Below are 13059 nucleotides of genomic sequence, written 5' to 3'. Positions count from 1 at the left end.
TACATTGTGATTGGTCTAAATACATCTGACGTCAGCCGGAAATGTACTCTCCTTACCATGTTTGAAATATTTGCGCACAATGAAATGCTAAAAGGAGTAAGCTTATAGGCTGTAAGTCTGAAGCGGGAGGAATTATGATAATGTAGGTCTTGTCTACATCACCAATCACAGGAAGTAAATTGTTGCCTGCAATCTGTGTGTTTGTTGTAGAACAAGAAAAGAGATTTAGGTTGGAGTCATCGTTTACTTTGGGGTTTGTACCTTTTGGATTTCGTTAACATGCACTAATACACACCTACAGGAAAACACCAAAGGAAATGTAAAATCATGAATCGGACAATTGATTCTCTTTAAACAACCCATTATAGGTTAAATTTCAATCAAAGATGGTTGGATTTCTCCCTTTTTGACTCACCGCTGGTAACAAGTCAAAAGTCATAATAAAATTGAAGATTTTATACTATGCACTTTGCACTTGGACCTTGTTTTTATATTAAACATTGTTGCTGTTTATTTATAGTAGAGCAATCCAAACGTCTTTATTCTTATTTAAATGCTATCATAAAAGGCAGCTACCTATCCAGATGACAATTTACTCATATGTTTACTTATTACATCCCACTCTTATACAGTATTTCAAACAAGCAATACTGTAGAAACAATCTATTATTTTCAAGTTGTTATATATGCCCAGCCAGTGACAGCAAAACATAGTTGACATTGATGTCATTTTGACAATAGCAGCTCAGTTTAGTGAGATCAGATGGGTGTTTAAATGTGAAATGGTGTGTTTGTGTGTTTATAAAGTTGGACATGTGAAAAATGAGACTGCAGGGTAAAGCCACAGCAAACGAGAAGCCTGGTCAAAGGCCTTTGAAGTTAAGCTACAAAGCACGGGAAGATCCCCATGGACACTGCATGAGTGTGTGTGTCATTAGATTCTTGGTCCCTGTCCCCTGGGTGAGGGGGCAAGTTCAAATACACAGTTAATGAGTGAAGAAGCCATCAGTAGCATCCTAATCCATCAGAGAAACACTACAGTCACACACACACAGATCCTTCAGGGACCCGACCCAACTAAATGATGCAACCCAATCCTCACTGTCTGTACTACAAAGGTTAGAATCGCAGACTCTTCTTCATTTGTCATTTTGATCTGAACACATTTTCCTAAAACCATCATAAAAAAACTGGAGGGGAAAGTATCTACCTCTAATTATGATATTGTCACTAAGCAAAATGTCTTAATTGTACTTAAATAGGCCCTATTTCGAGCAAAAAAATTCATATTCTATTGATTTTGATATATAACATGACTGATATGTTTTTGACATGTTTAATCAGATTCAGCACTTTGTAAAACACGCTGGCAAAACTAGTGAGCCATTATGAGAAGAAAAAACACGTCCCTCAATAAAGCTTGAGTGCGGGAATGGGACGAGGAATGGCTTTTGCGAACTTGCTTATCAAGACAAACAGAGAAAATCTTATGGTTGTACACAGCGTGTGCGAGTGTGTGTTGTGCCTAGAGGCTCATCCATTCACATTAGCGACAGGAAATGAGAGGCAGCTGAAATCATGAGCTAGATCAATGACACACAGAGATAGACACACCCGGCCCGTCTCTCTTTCTTCATTATGGACGCCTCGCTCATCCTCTTCATCTCTGTTTCTCCGTCTCTCTCTATCTCTGCTGTCTGTTTGTCTGAAACATTCTGATACATCTCAGGTCTGTCTCTACAACTCACTACTACACCCCATGTGACATTAAACCATTTATATATATATATACACACACTTCATATTCATAATTTATATCCCACTTTTCTCTTAAGAGATTAGCTGATGTCAGTGATTACGTGTGTGGTTTTAAGTGTATGCCAGTGGTGCATCACAGCTATAAAATATTTAGCTTTGTGTGCCTTTGTTTTTCCCTTTCTTCCCAGTTTATATAAGCTCACACCATATCTGGCTTACAGGCTCGCCCACATGTGGCATCATTGATAACAGATATCAGTGAATGTGACCGACTCAAGTCGCTGATTATTAACAGTTTCCTGTTGACGTGCTGAAATCAATCAAATGCCGTTTTCACTGTGGCTCATCGCTGATGACTTTGCTTTGTCTTGATCTGTTAGAAGTCACCAATCAGTCGATGGAGTTTAGAAAGAGATCAAAGTGTTTGTTTGTCTATTCTTCAGAAAAAGACCTAGCGTGCTTTATCGTTGCTTGACGGAAACATTCGCTGGGAACGACATGAAAAAAAAAAGGAGAGACAGCTGTTGGAAGTACACCTATGGACAGCACAGGGTCAACCACAGCAATGGGAGACGTCTACTGACAGACCAGAGCCCGCTGCACACATTAGCACCGCAGCGACCATCGTGCCAGAAATGAAACGCATCAATCAAAACTGACAAGGACAAAGATGAACAAAGGAGAAGATAAGCCACCTTGCGCTCACAGTGCACGGAGACTAAAACGCCCTCCCCACTTCTCCTCTCACTTGTGCTCCTGTATCCTTGGTGTGACTTTTCTTGACCTCCCACAGTCTGCCAAGAGTCGCCAGCTTCCAGACTACATCTCCTGCTGCTCCCGAATAAGGCAAAGCGTACGTGCCATATGCTTTCTGTTCTATATGTACCACATGTTGGCGCTGTGTCAAAGTTTATCACCCTCTTTCCCTTATTGTCTCCATGTCCCACATGACTGCTATAAGATGACATGCTAGGGTAACCCCAGAGTCACAATGGCAATGTGGAATAAACATACAATACATAGTATATACTCTTATATGCACATAGAGTATATATCGATAATCTTTTCTGTTGTTTGTAATGCAGTGCACTAATGTATCTGGTTTTACTGAGCATTAAATGGCATGCTCCAAAAAATAATTGGGCCTTGGCAAAACATCTGCTGTAATCTCATGAAAAATGTAAAATAATGTATATAGTTGGAATACATTTCTACATCTGAATGGCCATCAATGGAGAAATATGCTTTTGAGTCCAGACGGTGTACTATAGCGATCCTGTAGTCCAGTGATGGTAGTGCATCAATGTGGGTAATAAAATAATAATTTATATCTGCAATTCGCTAAAGTAAAATGCTTTTTGCATATCATATTTATTTTGTCCAATAAAAACTCTTGCAGGAAGTTGATACTATCTAAAACTGTTAGACTAGCAGCAACAAGCAGTAGCAGAGTGAAGTGATTTTAGCTAGGAGACTTCCAGTGACACGAGCGACAGTGACTATTGGCGTCCGGGTGGGACGTGTCCAAGAGTTAACTTGTGGAGCGACGCAATCTCATTGATTTGGAAGTTTGGTGACTTGCGATGAGTGTCCGTTGGCGACTGGAAGGGGCATGTCCAGTAGCGCGACAAAGTTAAGAAATGTTTAACTTTATGCAAATGATGAGCAACTTTCGGGAGCGACTACCAATGAGAATGAAGCAGTGGAGTTCACATCATCCGCCTCTTGTCAGTTACTGGAGTGGACGTTACTCATTTGTTTATGACAACCTAGTCTCTCGTAGCTAGACCTTCAATATTGAAGGTCTGATGTTTTTCGCAGTTTTTTTTTGGCCAATGCCTGCCCACAAGGTTGTTTGACCGACATATCAAACAACCAATCACAGTTTGTTTCGTCTAGTGTCACGCTTCGGAGTGTGGAAATGTCCCCACAATAACGAACCGGTTGGCAACAAGTCAGTCATTGAAATAACCAGCCGCAACCAAATAGCATCTAAATAAACATCATTACTCACTATAGAACAACATGTGCACTTTATCAACAGCCACTCCAATGAGACGCTCCCGGTAAACATCTGTTTAAAGCATAGCTCTCTACTTTCTAACACCTACAAGAAATTTTGGAGAACCAAACGCCAGCTGCAATCTTTTTAACTCCACTAACTGCCTCAAGCAGAACTCTTGGACGTCTTTTAGAGAGTCTATACCAGGAACTTTGATATTTTTGAGAATGCAAATTTGAGCTGATCATGATACTGTACTGCTCATTATTAGCTATGTAAAAACAACTGATTCTCTTTCTCGTACAAACGTCAGAGCTTTGTTTCCCGGGGGACCGAGAATAATCGCAACACTGCCGGCTCCCGGAACTCCGGTTTATTTCAACAAATCAGAAGACTTTGACATTCCCACAGGGTTTCCAGTTATGTGTACGATACACATCAGACGTTTAGCCAACATTCTGTGGGCATGACTTCTGAGGCTGAAACTAATGACAACCAGATATAGAAACGCCTCTTTTATGCGTTACTTTTCGCCTTGCGCTGCAACGCAAAATCGGGGTAATGAGCAACAAACTTCCTGTTCCAATAGGTTTCTGCTTACGCCATTTATGGGCTTCCCCTGATTAAAAAAAACTGTAACATGACCCCACGTTATCAGTTTTTTAAGCATAATTGGTGTAAGACATGCATGTAAACACACTCAGTTACTAAAGTGGACGGTACTCCTTTGTTTATGAAAACCAGTTTTAGAAACGGCCATAAACACAAAGTCGCTTATAATGTGAATGTACCTTAAAGCTACAGGCGTCTTTTGAGTGGCTATGAGGTGATGTTTGTTGATACTCTCTGAATCCACAGACTGGCCCAACACTGTGGTATGCGGTTAGAGTAAGCGGCTGTGATTACTCAATAAAGCTTCAGACAGCAGTGTTTTATGGATGGAGGTGCATGCATCATCTGGCGTGAAGGTCAACGGCCCAGAGTGCCGATGAGCATGTGAGTCATTGGTGGGCAATGGAGGGAAGTGATGATGCTGCTAAAAATACAGTGAGGGGTAACAAAGAGAGGGCAAATTTGTCTTCCGTCTAGTTCTATGACACTCACCACACAGCCTGTCTCTACTGATGTATGAGCTGCCTCTATATCCATGCAAACATAGAGGTGACACAGAACTCACACACACACAACACTAATCACCACACACACACAGTGTCCCATCTCAAGGACACATCACGTGTGTGCTTGGAAAATGTACTGCGGTATTTTTAAAGGTGCAGTTTATGCATGCACTCAATGTGATCCTTACAAGATCATTCAAGATCATTCATTCATTCTCTAAAACCAAAGGCTTGTTAAGGTAAATAACATGTTGTTCCTGAAAGAACATGTCCTACCTTGCAAAATCAAAGTGGCCATTATCCTAGTATGATGTGTTCCTGCATTAACATATTTTATTTTAAGATTTCTGCAAACCATATAAAATGGGAGCATGATGATTGGTTAATGCAATCTAGTTTTTAAACCTCTGGACGTGCCTTATTCTAGTCAGTGTGTATTATTATATATATAACAGCTGTGTGAAAATGCTCTGTAAGTGATTGAAATTTAGGATTTCCTTTTGCTGATCTCTTATTGGCTTTCTTGCCGGGCTCTGATCCATCCAGACCACAGCCTGTGGAATCGGCATGTTGCCTGATAGAGTCTAAACCTTGTTATCCCAGTTACACATTCCATCTGCCCATGTCCTCTTTTCCTCCATCCCACTCTTTCTCTCTTTGATCACTCTGGGCCAACAAATTAAGCAGTCTTTAGTGTAAAAAAGACCGCCAGGGAGCTGCTGAGCGTTTGTCTTCTTCACAACATATGATGACAGACCTGTTTCTCTTTTGCATCAGGACCGCTCACCTGTATCCTAGCAACCCCATCCCTGCTGTGGCAGCCTCACAACACAGTGACGATGAGAGTGATATCATGCGTTCTCTTCTCTTCTCTTCTCTTCTCTTCTCTTCTCTTCTCTTCTCTTCTCTTCTCTTCTCTTCTCTTCTCTTCTCTTCTCTTCTCTTCTCTTCTCTTCTCTTCTCTTCTCTTCTCTTCTCAACTGGGTCTGTGTGGGTGCATGTGACAGTGCAAGCCACAGGGAGCTAAATGTGTTAGTATGAGCAAGTATCCTCCTCTGCTGCTGAATGTGGGCTTTCAGGGGCTATGGTGCAGTTCTGGGACAGTTATCCATCCCCGTAGAGAATGTGGCAAAAAGGAGTCGTTCAGTAAAAGAGGAGGGAATAAAAATAACACCTCTATGCACACGATCCCTCTTTTTCCCCTCCATTCCCAGGGAGACTGGGCATCCCTCAGTGGACCGGCAGCCACGTCTATGTTCGGGAAACTGCTGCAGTGGCACATTTATCCGTTTTTTTTTTTTCTGTGGACACACTAACGCACCCGCACAAATACGAATGCACATAAACACTCTCTCAGAGAGCTTAACCAGGGCCAGTTTCCAGCAGTTAAGACCTCTATCCATTGAATACTGCTGACGGTACAGCTAGAAATACCTTTCGGAAAATAAATACACATTTACTGAAAGAATCCTCCCTGAATGGAATGGTTTCAGCGAATCATACACAAAATAAAAGTTCTCCCTCCATCCTTTAAGCACTATTGAGCCGTATTATGAGTCCAATAACTGTATATCTTTGTACTTTTAACCAGATAAAGCATTGTCCCTTAAAGACAATTTAGCTCACCTGGCAACCATTGTGTATCAGACATTTCAGGCAGTCTCATAACTGTGCAAGCCGTTTTTAAAACCCTGATACGGGGCATTGCAATGCAAACAATTTTACTTTAACGCCAGTATAGTTCCTGCAGCTCATTTGATACAGTAAGTCTGTAAGCAGCAGGCTCACAAGAAACATATTGATAGTTAAATGCACTGTAAAACAAGTAGATGTAAAGTGACTATAACCTCCATATTATGTCCTATGACATCACATTCATATGAGGGTTCAGCCCCAGAGTTTCAGAAAGCACAAAAGAGCATGAACCACTGAAGGACATGTTAAAGGCAGACGGCTAGCTGAATACGCATACAGCGATGCACGCGGGAAGAACAAGCCCACTTGCGCTGAATCCTGAACTTGCTGACTGCCCCATCTGTTGAGCAAAGTCCCCAGAGACACAAAGGGCAGGGTTAGTTCATGTGACACATCTGCCCCCTACGTGGGACTTTTAAATAGAGACACAGAGGGGGCCGAGGCATCCTGCCAGGGCAAAACTCACCAGCCCAGGTGTGCTTTTAATAGATGCCACTGAATGCCAAAATCTTTTAACGTGCCGCCTTTGTCTGCCTACTGTACCGCGTGTACCTTTATGTCTCTATCTATGCCTGTTATCAACTCACTCGGTTTGCCCCCGTCTCGCTTATTTTCAATGAGAGCGTACTTTTGTCTCATTTCGCATTCTTGCTTTTCACACTCTAAGAATTAAACTCATCCAGTGTGAAGGACTCATTTGATTTCTCCATTGGGGGTCCTTACGATGTACCGGGAGGTGCAAGGAGAAGGCCACCGCTTATCTATTACCAAATAACTGACGTACGTGTGCACTCGCGAAGAGGGGTGAGAGCCTTTATTGAAAATAATATAACTGTGCCCTTCATAGACGCAGCGTGGGGTTAAGGACTCACGGGCAGTGCTTTGCATTTAAAGTGTCCTCCATAATTAGACATATGCTTTGTCTTTAGTTTGACATGGATATATTTAAGGGTTACATTCAAACAGACTGACGACTGGCGTAACTTTTTTTCATTAATTTAATCAATCATTTAAAAGAGCCTCAATTTCAATTTTTACTGATAATCGAAAGCGTGGCCATGAAATTCTCTGTGCTGGTGCTCTTATATTTGACTTTTTGTTAAAAACCACAGGATGAAATCATAAAAATGCCTTAAAACCACTTAATAGCATTTTTCTGATTTACTTTGAGAGCCCTCGTATTGATACGTATCCAACAAAAACATCCGTTGCAGGTTAAAGCGGGTTAGAATACAAGGCAAGCTGTCTTGTTGCATTAATAATTCAGATAATCGTAACAACATAATCAGTGAGTGCTATTCACAGATCAGCTGAAATCAGTCAGGTAACATTTCTACATTTTTCCTCAGGCATATTCAATAATGAGCAGCATCTGGATGAAACACACACACACACACACACACACACACACACACACACACACACGCACATGGATGCATGCATGCACACGCGCACACACACACATGGTTTAATGATGAATAACCTACTTAATCTCTATGCAGCATTAAATGATTTGCTCATTTCTATGCCAGAATTAATGTTTGCACACACAAGCACACACCATATTGCATGAACTGCTTCTCATAAACGATTTCAATAGCAATGATGAAAATCTTTAGATAATGAATTTGATTCCCTAACATAACAGCATCTGATGCAAGATGCTACACTGTCACAGGGACGGTACCTTTTAAAAGCGCACCATTTACATACCGATATGTACCTTTTAGGTACCAAATGCACTCTTTAGGGTACAAAAATGTACTTTTTGAAATGCTATCATTCCAGTGATGGCTTTTGCATCTTTTTTCTGAGCATGTACAGTCAACACTTACTTCACACAAAAACCACAAAACCAAAAAGTTAGACATTTTACCAATGAAGTAGGACAGCAGAATGGCCAGCAGGGTGGCGGCTGCGATTGCAGACAGGGCGGCACATTTCCAGCTGCAGTACTTTGAGGGTTTCTTCAGCTTGAAGGCACTTCTGGAGAAGGTGTTTCTGGGTAAGAGCCGTGGCGGGGGTGAATATACTGTGCCGGAGGTCAAGGGGTATCCCGGTGATGAGCTGCTAAAGAGGGGTGTGGTCCCTGATGATGTCTTAAACAGGAAATGCCTATGAAACAGAAAAAGGAAGTGCTTTAAAACATGCCTAATTTTAAAAATCTCCTCACATGTCCTCTACCTGTGCCTATGTGCGTGTTTGAGTGTCGCGGGGTGAAGGATAGCGTGTACACCGCCTCAATGTGGTGCAGTGGACATATGGCACGCGGACACATGGCGCCGCAGGCCCGTAGCGGCCCACCGAGGGACACTTACACAACAAAGTCACTCAATAATTCAAGAGCCTCTGCTTCTCTCAGGTACAACAAGCACCATACACTTCACTGAGACCATACGCAGCGCCTCAGTAATCTGGCGTGGGGTCATTTCCGTCGAGCAGACGAGGGCTGATGAAAAGAAACATACAGACAGGAGGATATTGCTCTGTACTTCAGAGTGAGATTAATCATTACAGGCTCATAAACGGACTCTTGGCGCAGACAAACAGGACGTGATTTGTTAATATCCAGCCTCGCCACTGAGACTACAGAGAGACAGAAAATACACACTGATAATCGCTCAGCATTAAGCCTCCGAAAACATTTTTAATGTGGTCCATAGACCACAGAGCCATGTAACAACAGCCTGGCAGGATTCCAATTTAATGTTTTTCACTCTAGTGTGCAATTCTGAAAGAAATAGATCTCCAAGAAATGCTTTATGCCTGTCATTTTTAACAATCACTGTAACAGCTCAATAGCATTAAATGTAAAGTGCAGAATTGCAGCATGACAACAGAATTGTCAGACAGTGTTTGGACAAACAGGTCAACTACATCTGATCGAGTCGAAACATGACATGTTGAGTTGAGAGATAAACAAACGTGCCACAGCATTGACACACTTTGGAGGTATTCAACATAATAAAAACTTAGTTGTCAGAGCATTGAACTGGGACAGAAAGTATTTTAAAAGCAAAGTTCACTCAAACCTGTTTGAACAAAAAATGTTTTCCAAAATTAGTTTTTCTATTTGCTTTTGACAATGAAAGCATGCAGTGACCTTGGACAAAACAAAGATCAAAGCACTTCATACAATAGATTGGTGTGAGGAACCGACTGAAATGTGAGTTTTTGCCCTTTGGCACAACTCACAGTTTGATTTTCAACGTTTGTGCTAGACAAAACTAACAGATCCAACAACTTTTAAACAATTCAAGCATTGACAACAATGACAGATGCTTTTTTAAGAAGTAATCCTTAATAAAAACTTGCACACCACCCTTAAAGTTAAAAAGCTCTGTCACCATTTATACTCTTTTTGTTCAGTTTAACACAAACAAAGATATTTTGAGGAATGTTTGTAACCAAACCAATCAGAGACCCCATTGACTTCAATAGTACTCTTTTTCCTACTATGGGAATAAATGGGACCTCTGATCGATTTTTTGGGGAACTATCGCTTAAAGGGGTACTTTGACTATGAAGACTTGTATGCTGAGGGGTGCACATAACTGGTGTGCAGGTGCACATGCGCGATTAAAATAAAAAATATGCACCAGACACTGCTCTAAAAGGCGCTTTTGTGTACTGCTGGAATTGTAGGGATTGCTCCGTGCATCATTGGTAAGATAATTATTACAAACGTGTTAACATTAAGGTGTGTTAGCAGAGGTGCAACAGTCACTGGTCCGATTGGCCAATTTAAATATTTGAGGACAACAAGACGCGAAATATATCTCACGCGATCTCTTTACTAACGTGTTGATTGATAAGTTTTGTTTGCGCACACCTCAAGCGCGACCACGATCCACATCAAGGTTTCAGACAGCTTGCTAGTAACTGATAGCCTGGTCCAACCAGAGTCTCGTACATTCATTTCATTTGTACAGAGAGTCTGGCCACGCTCCATTGCAAAGCGTTACTTCCGTTAAGGAGGGTCCTCTGTTGAAGTTTAAAACTATTGAATCTGCCATACGCAGTCGCTAACGTGTGGTCGTGACGTATATCATGCGCCGAAACCCGCCGGAAACAACAAGTACGAATTATCAGACCAACAAAACTTAGCAAACCTGGTTCTTGCTCCGGCTTTAACTTCTGTATATTCCGCAGCTTTGCAACAACGGACCGAATAGCTTTTCTCACGTCTTTCTCCGCTGCCATTACTGAACTACAACTCAAACTGACGCACAACCTCAACGTCATAATTTTTAGCCACCCCCCTCTGTTCGCTGATTGGACCTGCAGATTTTTGCAGGAGAAAACGAAACTCTACAGAGCAGACCCAGACGTACTGCTGAAGCTAAATGAAAATTTAGCAGAAGCACGTACAGATGTGGCCTTTAAAAATGCGCGTCTCTGAAAGCAGAATGCCGCGAGCACTTCCGAAATTCTGCGAGATCCCGCAGAAGGGTGATTCGGTGGGGGACGCAGGAAATAAAAAACCTGTAGAGGGCAGTCGTGTTTCAAGTACAGTAGGGCATACTGACGACAATGTGTGCTCGACTTTATGCTTTAAGCATACTATATGATATCGAAGTAACATGACAGGGATTCTTGGTGCATTGGCAGTACTTTGATGTCACATGCAAGCTTTTTGACAAACATTTGGTTGGCGAAGTTTTCTTTTGCCAGTTACATAAACAGTCAAATATTCTTCATAAAAATCTGACTTAAACGCGGATCATTCGTCTTATTTTTTTTGTGTACACTTACAGTAGAAGAGACGTGATGATAACGGAGTCTTATAACAAAATAATTCGCAAAGACCTTTGAAGAAACCGAGAGCATTTGCGCAATATCATTAACTAGTTTATCTAATTGTACATTTAGTTTATGTTTGCATCTGAACGTTTTTAATAGCTGGAACATGGTTGTAATGCGCTTTTCCGCATTATTGTACTTTTTATATTATCATGTTTTCCTTTACATGGTATGAAACTCGATATAAAGTGTGCAATGATGTTGAATAAATTTCTATAATGTGTTATATTTTGTAGTAAGTAAATAAAATCATGTTGTAAGTGTAAATATTCAATTCGAGGAGTTTCTGAGGTGTTTGTCATCGGCAAAAGGCGCAGTTTCTCTGTTGCTGATTAAAACCCGTTGGCTATATGGGATTTTTTAAAATTAACATTTGTTCTACTTATTATTTTATTTATTTGCCTACATTTACTCAAATAATATCAATGTAAAAATAGTAAGTAAATCATAGTTCAAGTTAGGCGTAAAACGTACATTTTTTTAAGTTGTTGTTAAATACAAATAATATTAATTTGAAGAAAGCAATTATTACAGGTTTAAAAACTTAAATATATAATTCTGAAATTATCAAATATATTGATTAAAATAATCTGTAAATTAAATACTTATATTATTAAGGCGTATACATCAAATAAAATATGTACATTTTAAACAAAATATCTATTTCTAGTCATTAATTTTGGTTTGTCTAACTAAAAAAAACACATAACTGACATTAAAAGATTTTATTAAGTTACTTTAATCATTTATTTTAGATAGCCTACATTTACAAAGCCACTGAATCATTTTTTACAGTGTATACATTGTGATCTTACGGTATTATTAAATGCATATAAATAAAATATGTAAAACTAAATAAAAGAGATGTCATACACGGACTCCATGAAAGCATACGTTTTCTTGTTCGGTCCACGTGGGTTAAACGGTCACATAGCCTATTCTCCATAAAAATCCGACTAAAATGCGGATCACTTGATTCATTTTTTCTGTGCAATTAGAAGAGACGTGATGTATAACTGAGTCTTATAACAAACCTCTATTCGCGTAGACCTTGAAGAGACCGAGAGCATTTGCGCAATATCATTAACTAGTTTATCTAATTGTACATTTAGTTCATTTTTGCATCTGAACGTTTTTAATAGCTTGGACATGGTTGTAATGCGCTTTTCTGCATTACTGTACTTTTTATATTATCATGTTTTCCTTTACATGGTATGAAACTCGATATAAAGTGTGCAATGGTGTTGAATAAATTTGTATAATGAGTTATATTTTTGTAGTAAGTAAATTAAATCATATTGTGAGTGTAATAATTCATAAATTCGAGGAGTTTCTGAGGTGTTTTTCATCGGCAAAAGGCGCAGTTTCTCTGTTGCTGATTAAAACCTGTTGGCTATATGGGATTTTTTTAAATTAACATTTGTTCTACTTATTATTAATTTATTTTTTTGCCTACATTTACTCAAATAATATCAATGTAAAAATAGTAAGTACATCATAGTTCAAGTTAGGCGTAAAACGTACATTTTTTTAAGTTGATGTTAAATGCAAATAATATTAATTTGAAGAAAGCAATTATTACAGTTTCAAAAACTTAAATATATAATTCTGACCTTATCAAATATATTGATTAAAATAATCTGTAAATTAAATACTTATATTATTAAGGCGTATACATCAAAT

The 13059-nt window shown here is 39.8% G+C and overlaps 1 protein-coding gene across 4 annotated transcripts in view; it reads right to left on the bottom strand.

The window, feature by feature from the left end:
• The window catches only part of tenm2a (teneurin transmembrane protein 2a), a 369158-nt gene that overhangs the window by 58870 nt on the left and 297229 nt on the right, over positions 1-13059 (bottom strand). For all 4 annotated transcript variants that reach the window (XM_065271749.2, XM_065271750.2, XM_065271751.2 and 1 more), the window contains one exon: positions 8450-8688. In XM_065271749.2, coding sequence (XP_065127821.2) covers positions 8450-8688 — 239 coding nt within the window. The remainder of the gene's footprint in view (positions 1-8449; positions 8689-13059) is intronic.

Source organism: Paramisgurnus dabryanus, chromosome 16 (genome assembly GCF_030506205.2).
Source record: "Paramisgurnus dabryanus chromosome 16, PD_genome_1.1, whole genome shotgun sequence".
NCBI classification, from domain to species: domain Eukaryota; kingdom Metazoa; phylum Chordata; class Actinopteri; order Cypriniformes; family Cobitidae; genus Paramisgurnus; species Paramisgurnus dabryanus.
The sequence above is the reverse complement of the archived record's forward strand: the minus strand, read 5'-3'. Positions and strand labels throughout refer to the sequence as shown.